Raw genomic sequence first — 11,085 nt, 5'->3', positions numbered from 1 at the left:
TTGAAGCCCTCATCTTGTACTAAATGCCTTAGGCCTTGAATAGGCCAAACCTTAGCATGCATGATCCGAATGGCCTCAGGACTTGTAGCCTGAAAAGCCTCTATTCATTAAAAAATCGATGTTTTGAACCTCTGATCAAAATTATCTCAGAGATCTGAATTATCTCCAAGAGGTTGATCATATCCTCAGAATAATCCCTGTTGAAAGTCTCAAAAAGAACTAGGTCGAAGTCCTTATCTAATCTCTATAGGACCTGTTGTCACACAAAGTGTCTAGGCACCGCGACAACGCTCAAAGTAAGGGTTGTCACTCTAATATGTACTCACTTCGTTCAGACTCTCTCCTAGACAAGTCAAGGGGGGTAGTCCCTAAGGTGAATAAATGAGAATAGCCTGTGGAACACAGGCTCTAGGAGACTTGAAGATGGGAAACCTGATGAATTTAGGACAAATCTTAGCTAACTGAGATGAATAGATAAAGCACATGACATATCGACAGGATAGAAATGATTATAGACCAGTGCCTTCATATTCGATTAACCATAGATTAAGTAAAAACAAGTTATCCAAAGCAATTTACAAATGTGACGAATAATGACAATCATGAATGATTAAATGTAAACGCCCAAAACTCTATGGAAACTCCAAACACACCTACCTCATAGTTGTTGTTTGAACCCACTGATGTTAGCACTAGCTCCTCGAGGGATTATTCTATACGTCCTTGTGTTGATGCATGAGACATTACATTGCACATGGAGACATTGTCTATTTTTGGTTTTCTAATTATGTTATGATACATGGAGAACTTGCAAGTTGCTACCATATGTGATTTTGTTTATGAAATCATTTTTCAGTTTGCTTTTAAAAATTTTGAATACAAATCTCAATTGTGTTATGTTATAACTTATATGATCATATTTTATGAGTTGTTATGAATTCTTGTTTAAAGATTGGTTTTCTAACTTCTATGTGTTGGAAATGCCAATAATTTATCTTTTATGCAAAAAGGATGAGATATTTTTTAGTTTTTTTCTATTTGTCAAGTCTTCCCGAGTTGGCAAGTGATATGTCAGCCGAGTATTTGCTGGGTACAAGTCATGCAACAGTGGTTCTTTGGAGGGTGTCTTCTTGATCTCATTAGACATTTGATTCACCTTGACTACATTGCTCTAGCTGGATTTGGCACTGATCTCTACTCCCTTACATCACCTATTTTAAGACCATAAAAACCTCGTAACTTTGTTTTACCAAGGCTACTCTCAACTTCACCTTGTGCCTCATTTCTTGTCTTAGTAATCCTACTAGAGAGATCCCCTTTGAGCCAGAGGAGAGCTGGCCCAAAGCGAAAAGGAAATATTATTGAGGTGACCAGAGGTAACCATCCTAGCAGTTGGCCTTGAGTCGTACCTAGTCAATCAGGGCTTTCATCATTAAGTACAAATTGGGCGGTAACAAGGGGCATTGTTGCTTGATACTATAGGAAGAATCAAATCAATGAACCATTGATCAAGTAAAGACACTGCTGTTAGCCATATAGTATCTCAATAGATATAAATGCCTTTTGAGTATTTTAAAAGTCTCTCGACTGCCAGAGAGGTGTTGGTTCACTGTTTAGGTCAATGGAGAGTAGCTATCCACCAAGTTTCCATTCTTATTATGGTTCATCCCACACGTATGGCATAAATTTCAAAGGGATAAGACTGGATGTGAGTCCCGACTGATTTTGGCAGAGCACATACTCCTCAAACTGAAGTCAGTCTGCTCTTTGCAATCCAGCCCCTCCAAACATATTTCTTGAAGCATTCCCAAAACAAGAGAAAAATAAAAGACTTTTGGATGGATGAAGGACCCTATAAAAAACCTGAACTGCAAACAAATAAATAGCTCTAGCATCATTCAACTTCACAAATGCCATCCATTATCTTTCAATAGTTATGTCTTCAAATAAAATTCTATAGCTTCAAATATCATACTAAATAAGCAGTTAGTGCACATACAAAAAACTCTGGCCAAAGCAAACAACTAACAAGCAAGATCTGGCGGTTGTCAGCATTACCGAAATGACTACTGCCGCACTTCAACTTTCACTCCAAAAAGGTAAGACGCATGTATGCAATACATGTTGTTTGGATAAATGACGAGACATCCTCAATTTAAAAGAAATATGGATTCGGTGCCCTCATCAAAACCCTTAAATAAACCTAACAGAATGTCATACAACTGAAAAGCAATATACCAAATACTTTCATCAGAAAGTTGAAACTTGAAACACCCTTGTATCAGATAGAACATGTAGAGTTTGCTTACCAAACTATCATCCCTTCAATTATCCATTATATATTTTTGATATAATGTTGTCTACATCAAGTTCTCCATGTTCTTTTCAAGGACCCCAAACTATATCTTCTCACAAATAGAATGAATTCGCAGAGTATATATCAATTCCATAATTTCAACCTTTGATGCGAACAACAAATGAACCTGCAGGTGAAAGACAAACATATACAGCCAGTGGTAAGCAAAATAAATGGATAGCTACAAAGTGCAGTCAGCTGTAGCTTCCAAAGCATTTTCTTCTGACACAAAACTTACATGCAGGAAGATTCGCCACCTCAGCAGAAACTTGACAAGGAACTCCAAGATTTGTTAATGCTCCACGTATTATTCCACAAGGAAAGTAAAGGTGCATGCCTGCAGCTTGTGCAGCTTTTGCATCATTTGATGTTGTGGATGACTCTTCTGGGGAGCCATTTGCAGTTGGCAATGGGCTATCAAGAGATATACGAGTAAGCCATCGAAAACGGTTATCCTGCAATACAAATGTACCCTGCATGCAAGAAACAAGGGATGCAGAGCAAAAAATCATCTCCATTTTATTTTGAGATACATAATATTCCACCCACCATTCCCATTTAACAGGACATCATTTCTGCAATCTCTGATACCTAGTAATCCACTCACCTTCCCCATCCTCGGGGAAATTTTCCTAATCATCTCTCTGAATTTTCTCTGTTATGAAATTATCAGATCAATAACATTACAAGTTACTCTTCTAACGTATGTCCAACTTTAGAGATAAACACAAACTCACACGATGATTAGTCTTCAGATTGTCAATTTGTTTTTTGAATAGCTCTGACCAAAAGTCCTTGCAGATAAACTTGATTGCCTCCAGGTGGTCAGCAAACCTAGGTCGCTCCTTGGTATATCTGACACAAATCACATAAAGTATAGCAATACTTGAAAAAGAAAACATACAAATCTAAGATTAAAGCATTAATACTTTATCACTTGTGAAATTTTAAATTGTTGCAAAACAATGGGACATAACTTTGTGCAACTCTCAAGGCAGTTCCTATTCACCTCCACTAACTTTGTGCAACCCGTAAGGATGTCTCTTTCCCTCTACTAGAAAGGTTTTGATTGTTGCATAGCAGACTGGAAAGTTTGGAAGTATGGAAACACATGAAACCATAAATCCTATTTATAGCAATGTTCCACCAAGTTTCGGAGATGGGGGAGCACAGGAGTGGGGAAACACACGTGGGGGACGTGTGGGAGCACCCCCATATTTTAGAGAAATTCAGGAGGGCATTTTGGGACCCTAGCATAGAGGTACCCGTCTCTAAAATTATAAAAACAATAAATAAATAATGATAAGATCCCAACAAAAACAATTCTACCATGCAAATTCATCATTGTGAAATCCAGTGGAAACACTATAATCCTTAAAACTATTAGGTCTGCTGAATTCTGAATGGGATATGAAATTCTACTTTCTCCATAAGTAGTACTCTCAAACATCCTACAACAATTAATGGTAGCGTTACTTTTAAGTAAAAATTGGCATTCTCCGTTATCTTACTGTTTCTATCCTAGGTCACAAACTCCTGAAAGCTCTATCACCTAACTTTGTTGTGTCTTAAAGGGTTGTTGGACATAAAATCAATTGGCACCTTCTTTTTTTTGGGGGGTGGGGGTAGGTCACCCAAATGCTCCCCTTCAGGAAAATGCATCCCCCACGTTGGGGAAACAGTTTCCATGTGTTTCCCCAAAAGGGAGACATAGGGAAAAGTTTCCCCAGGCACACCCCAAGCGTGGGAAACATGGGGGACACAGCCCCCACCCTAGGGGGTATGTCCCTGTGGAACATTAATTTAGAGTAATTTCAGCTTGTCAAGACTCAACATTTACACTATCCTTTGATTATTGAATGTTGCTGGCGAAATCCAGGAAATTTGCAGCCCTCTGTAGTGCCTAACAAGCCTTGTAAATCTTTCCAGAATGATTCCCCAATGACTACAAGTACTTATTGTCAGGTAATAATACTTACCCTCAACTTCTCAGGATTCCAATGACATCTGAATTGTATTACAAAATTGTTTGAGATGTACAACCACTTCCCATAAGTATATTTCAAAACCACTTACGCTATGCCATAGAATATAGAATTAACAATTTACAGAAGGGATCTAATAATATCTGTATTTTATTACAAAATTATAGGCATTATACAACAATTGCCTATGAAAACAATTTAAAAGAATCTAGCATGTCGTGTTGCAAAAAACAGAAAATGAAGCTAATCACTTCACTAGGTTCAGTGTCATTTAAGGAAGCAGAGTTACCTGATAACTTAGTATTTAATAGGTGGCACTTGCAAAGTGGAGATCACATTCTTGTCAACTAGCACCGCTTCCAAACCCATTGGCACTGAGGGGAACGGGCCAAGCAAGAATGTGAAAGCAATTTGATTGTCTCAAACCCTCACTTGATCATAGGCACACAGAGATTAGCATATCTTCCCAGATAAGCTTATGGAAGCACAAGACAGCACATTGTAAATGAACTCAGTGAGGAGTGAAACTCAAAGGAAGTGTAGCAAAAGTTATAAACAGGATAATGATTCACTTAAATCAGGTTGTGTTAGTAACAATGTTTTAAAACTCCGACTCGGCCAAGGGTCAACTCCGACTCCGACTCCGACTTGCTATCGACTCGGCCGGCTCGATTTCAATGACTCGGTCGTTGTAAAAAATACATTAAATATTTATTTTTTATAAAAACACATAATTTTAAAGATTTTCATTCATTGACTCGGCTGAGTTATTGCAGAACCGGCCGGGTTGACCGAGTCAGTCATGACTCAGCCTCCCGTTCCGTTTTTTCTGCCGGGTCAAAAAAAAATTCAACGACTTGTATCAACTCGGCCATTTCGGATTCGATTCGGCCGAATTATAAAACACTGCTTAGTAATTACAGTGAAAGCAAGACTTCAAATCCATAATAAAGGCTTCAGGAATGAATCATCAAAAGGTTTGATTTCCACCATGCATGAAAAATACAAAAAACAAAACAAAAAAAGTCATTGCATGCACATGAGCTGGCATGTCATCTGGTAATGATGACAGGACACTGCAACGAGGGAATGATCTGAGACTTAATCGAAGTGCTTCTCGATGTATTAAGACAACAGCTGGACCTGTTCCTCAGTGAATTCAATTTCCTGCATCACATTATCAATTCAATATTGCAAACTACCAAAAAAGTTAAAACTGTCTTCATCACTGTGTGTTCCTGTCCAGTGATGATGAAATCCATGCTAGTTGTCAATAGTGTTTTGGTGTAGTACTGAATCAATCTTTCAATATGGATGACTAGGAGGACTCATATAAGTATTCTGTATCATATATGCTGCCATGTTGGTGCTTGGAAAGGTGAAGATCAATACATTTGATAGTGATCCTTGGAATCCAGTCATGGCTGTTAATAATGCCAGTTATAATGCTAGAGACAGACATTCCTGGTATGTACTCAGATTGGTTTCATTTGTTTCCCTAAGCTTCCCAAGCAACACCTTTTATTTCACCAATTCCATCTCTGATTCTCAAGGCCCTAATCTTAACTCCACCATTATTTTCTAAGATTGAGAAACATACTATATAATTCCATTTTCCTAAGTTTATGATTATATTGCATCATCCAAAATGTGGAATCTAGGCTAACCTATAAGAATAGGCATTAATTATATAGAATTTGTAAGCAAATGTAAGCAAAGTGATAGGCCACCAAACCCTAATAGAATTTCTCGTTGCATTCATTGGAATGAGATTCACCAACCCATAAAGGTAACCAAATGCAAACACTTTAGGACCATACAATGGAAGTCATCACCAATAGAGTCCCACATTGGCTCTGAGGATTCATTCAATATCTAAATGTGGTGCAGCAAGAGCACACTCGTTTTGTGCAGCGAAGGTTCATTCTTGAATCTTTGATACTGTGGTTTCTGCTTGCAAGGCTATGGAGTGGGCCAGGGAGTCTAGTAAATAGCACCTTATGTTGAAGACTGACTTTTATAAGGCTTATGATTGGAATTTGGGTCAGTTGGTCCATCTCTGAGATGCTGACTTGTTTGGGTTTTGGGCCTTGTTGTGTTTCCATGGTTAAAACACTTTTCACCAATGTCTTGGCTTTTGTTTCTGTCAACAATGCTTTGTCCCCAAAAACTGCTCTTCATAGGTCCATTCACTAGGGGGTGTCCTCTGCCTCTATATTTATGTGTTGATTGCTGATCCCTTGGGTTATCTGTTGCAGGTGGCTCACATTGTGGGGCAGGTTAGAGACATTTTACTCCCAGATGGTTCAAAAATGGTTAATAACCATTTTGTTGATGATTCTCTACTCTTTGTCCTTGCAAATCAGGACTATGTTGATGGTGCTCTAGTGTGCCTACATGCTTTCTGTGCTGCTTCAAGTGTAATGCCTATTGAGATAGATTACCCTCTTGAGTGGATACCTCCCACTTGGACTTATATTTGCCACAGAATCATTAATTGGCATCTGGGCGTCCCCTTTGGGGTTGGTGTGATGCATGTAGCCATGTGGGATTGATGCTTATAGAGGTTGCAAAGCAATTAACATGTTTGGCATCAACATTTACTTCCTCCTAAAGAGCACCATGGAGAAAAGTTGTCTCGACATCCATCTGATTGAAATTCCACCCTTGACTAGCAGCTAAAGCAATAATAGAGTGAATGGTGGTATAGCAAACAATGGGAGCAAAGAAGTCTTCATAATCAATTCCCCCTTTCTGAGAGAATCCTCGAGCCACAAATCCTGCTTTATATTTTTCAATACTGTCATCCATCCCATGTTTTATTTTGAACAACCACTTTGAAGTCACAACTGATTTGCCCTGAGGTCTAGGAACAACATACCATACATCATTTTGCATAATGGATTCATATTCTTCTGTCATGGCATCCTTCCATACTTGGTGCTTTATTGCTTCTTCAAATGATTGAGATTCACTCTATATGATAGAACTCATAGCAACAAGATAGTTTTGATATTGACTGGGCTTCTTGCTTTCTCTAAAAGTGCCCCTGGAAGCAGTATGTTTTTCAGCATCCTGTAGAGTATCACGAAGAAATAGAGGCCTTTTCCTATATGGAGGAAGATCTAATGCATCCATGGGCTCAACAGGTTCATCTAGGTCCTCATGATCAGGTTCATGAGTAGAGGGATCCACATCATCATTTGTTTCTTTAGAAGAGATAGGAGGACTAATTCTTACTTTTTCAAGGAACTGCATCTTCATGAAATGTTACATCTCTGTTGAAGTCTATTGTTCTTTGACCAGGTATATAAATTCTAAATGCTTTAGAATCTTCACAATAGCCCACAAACATACCTTTCTTACCTGAACCCTCAAGCTTGTTCCTCTTTTCTTTTGGTACATGAAAATAAACAGGACAGCCAAAGATCCTTAAATGACTGACATCAAGTTTCTTGCTTGTGAATACTTCTTCAGGAGTCTTGTCATATAATGGTTGATGAGGAGTCCTGTCTTGTACATATACGACAATGTTGGCAGCTTCTCCCCATAAGAACCTTGGCACATTCTGATCATCTGGCATGGCACGAGCAACCTCCATGATAGTTCTATTCTTTCTTTCTACCACACGATTATGTTCAGGATTATATGGTACAACAGTCTCTTTCTTGATAACGGCTTCTCTGCAAAAGTCAATGAATTCATTTGAAATGAATTCTCCTCCATTATCTGATCTGAAGACTTTGATTTTCTATCCAGTTTGGTTTTCAATCAATGCTTTGAAATTTTTAAACATATCAAAGGCTTCATCCTTGTGCCTTAGAAAGTATATCCGTGTTTTTCTAAAGAAATCATCCACAGGATGTCATGAGTTTTGGTACTGCTAGAGGGGAAAGGCCCTCTCATTTTCTTTCCACTTTCACAACCAGGGCAAACACCATCATGTTTTGATTGGATTTCTGGCATTCCATAAACCATCTTCTTTACTTTGGCTAGTGCCTTATAATGAAGATGAGCAAATCTGCGGTGCCATAACTCGATCTGATTGAAATTGCATTCTTGGGCCATAGATTTAATAGGTCTCCCAATGACCTTGTAAAGCCCTTTGACTATCAATCCAAGAGTAAAAGCATTTTTCATGTTTGTTTTCTCTAGCAAGGTTAACAACTTTCCTTTTATAAAAGCCACCTTCATTCCTTTATCTTCTAGAGCAAATATAGATACAAGATTTTTTTTTAGACCAAGTACATATAAAACATCTTGAAGGTAAATAGTTTCTCCAAGATCCAAATGAAACGAAATTGGACCAAACCCTTTTACAGGGTATGTAGTGTTATCTCCAAGGATAATGTTTAAACCAGTCTCCCTCTCAACCAAATTAGAGCGGACTTCTTTATAACCAAAGAAGTGCCTAGAGGCATCACTATCCACTAACCAGTTGTCTAAAGAATCTCTAGGAGAAGCACTAGACAAAGCTGAAATCAGAAAGTACTCAGATTGAGAAGCAGCAACAATATTTTCATACCTTATATTTTTGTATCTCTTTTGAGGACGAGGCTCTGGATCATGATCACTGTGAACATTGCTTCTTCCATCATATCTTCTTCCTCCATAATTCCTCCTTTTTCAATCAGGAGACTGATTATTGTAGTTGTTGCTACTCCTTTGATTATAAGAGGATCTTCTTTCTGGACAATCTTGAGCATAGTGCCCATACTTGTGACAGTTAAAGCATTCAACATTCCTCATGCTCTTCTTGAAAATCTTGGGCTTGGACTTTGGATTAGAAGATTTTCCCTTTCCTTTCTTCTTCTTTTCTTGTGCAGCGAAGGCAGATGGTTCTCCTTCATGTCTCTGAATTCTGCCCCTTGAAATCATCCTTGATTCTTTTTGCTTGCATCTTCCGATCAATTCATCAAAAATTGGTAGAACATTGTTATTGTTGATAGTAATAATGAATACTTCCCAAGCTGCAGGAAGTCCATCAAGGGCTGTGTGTACCAATTCCCTATCAGACAAGGGCTCACCATCAGACAAAATTTGGTCCTTGAATTCAATAATCCTTATAAAATAAGGCTGAATAGAATCTTCGTTATTCAATTTGATATTTTTGATTGTTTCATCAATTCAAAAACGTGATTCAAATTTTGAACTTCGAACATGTCAATCTTGTCATACATTTCCTTAGATGTCTTCAGTTTGGAGATACAGGCAAGAAGATGATATTTCAAAGAATCAATGATAATATTGCGGGCTTTGATCTCAACTTTCTTGTGTCTTGCTTTAGCAGCAGCAGGGGCATTTTCAGGAGGCTAGGGTACACCTCCTTGGACATACCCCAGAACATCTTCTCCATCCAAGTTGGTGTCCAGCCTGAGTTTACAAGCAACATAATTTGAAGCCCACGTCAATTTCTCACAGTCCTTGAAGAAGGATGTAGCCATCTGAACTGATCTACTTTTGTATTTTGAGCAGCAAATAAGGTCTTTCAGAAGATAATTGCCTTCATCTTACTGTTCTTGAGCTTATCTTCACCACAGCTCTGATAGCATGTTAAATTTTGCAATTTTTAAATTAATTATCTTAGATCTTCAACCTTTAAGTGCAGATAGTAACCAATAACCATATCAAAGACAGTCAATGAACAATAAGACAGCAGATTTGGTCCAAGACTAAGGAAAAACCCCAATGTGGGGAAAGCCCCACTGTGGGGGAAAACCCTTTAAGAATATTCTTCTATTAGATCTTCATCAAATGTTCAACAGAGATACATAAGCAGAGTACAAAACCCTTTTCTCAATGACAGCAACATTACCCCTTTTCAAACTAGGACAGATCTTTTGAAGTGTGAGATCTGATCACAAATGTAGAATAACAGATCCTTCAATCCTTCAGCAAAGGTTACAAGTGCGCATAGGAGATCTACAATAGGTCTGCCAGCAGATGACAAATAAGCCTCAATGCAAACCAGAAAAAAACAAGCCTTTAGTGCAAAGTGATCTAGCCACAGATATGAGAAAAATATCTTCCAAAGATCGTGCTTCAAGATGAGTGTTAATGAATTGAAAATCAGCTTCAAAATTGCAAGTGCAAGAAGAAGATTAGCTTTCACGAATGAGATAGACAAGTCTCTAGATGCGTGTTAGAAATCCAAGACAATACGCCTTCACAATAAGATGATTTGGCCACAAATAATAAGTAAATATCCTCCAGGTGTGAGAGGATGAGATCTGCAAAAACTAATACAAGGGAGATCTACCACAATGATAATACAAGATAGAGATCTTGCCAATAATACAAAATCTGCCAAACAATAATGCAAGAAAGAAATCTCCAAAAATGCGAAAGAGAAATCTCCACTAGATCTGCCAATGATGAAACAAAACAACAGGCTTCCAATAAATCTGCTAACAATGAGACAGATAAAATACTAATGCAAGGGCTTTATCACCAATGCGAAAAAGATCACCAATGATGATGTCAGGCCAGGCAGTAACTCCACAAAGCAAAAACTGATTCGTATATTCTATTCCATCAGGTAGGTCTATTATATACATGAGAGAGACTGTTCAATTCATCTCCCGATGACTGTTCATATTTCTCATTTATTTATTTACATATATTTACCCAATCACAAGGATTAGGTCCCCGGATGCGGGTGATAGTGCGGATGGGACGGGAGTTTAACGCTGCCCACATGCCAGCCATGTGCCATCACGAGGCAGACGTTTGGGCTCAAGCCTG

At 38.3% G+C, this 11,085-nt stretch overlaps 1 protein-coding gene across 2 annotated transcripts in view; it reads right to left on the bottom strand.

Annotated features, from left to right (window-relative positions):
- Positions 1–1,920: 1,920 nt before the first annotated feature.
- LOC149254201 (uncharacterized) overlaps positions 1,921–11,085 on the bottom strand; it is a 59,828-nt gene continuing 50,663 nt past the window's right edge. Inside the window, exons 2-4 of one of the 2 annotated variants that reach the window (XM_089460079.1) lie at positions 3,094–3,211; positions 2,595–2,829; positions 1,921–2,483 (exon numbers count right to left, since the gene is read on the bottom strand). In XM_089460079.1, coding sequence (XP_089316205.1) covers positions 2,455–2,483; positions 2,595–2,829; positions 3,094–3,211 — 382 coding nt within the window. In that variant the 3' untranslated portion in view covers positions 1,921–2,454. Of the gene's footprint in view, positions 2,484–2,594; positions 2,830–3,093; positions 3,212–8,952; positions 9,350–11,085 lie in introns of those variants that run through there. The other variant, XM_089460080.1, reaches the window with a different exon arrangement.

Source organism: Pinus tabuliformis, chromosome 7, assembly GCF_031772625.1.
Source record: "Pinus tabuliformis cultivar Carrire ecotype Pingquan chromosome 7, CPIR1, whole genome shotgun sequence".
NCBI classification, from domain to species: domain Eukaryota; kingdom Viridiplantae; phylum Streptophyta; class Pinopsida; order Pinales; family Pinaceae; genus Pinus; species Pinus tabuliformis.
Note: the sequence above shows the minus strand (reverse complement) of the source record. Positions and strands in the feature narration are given on the sequence as shown.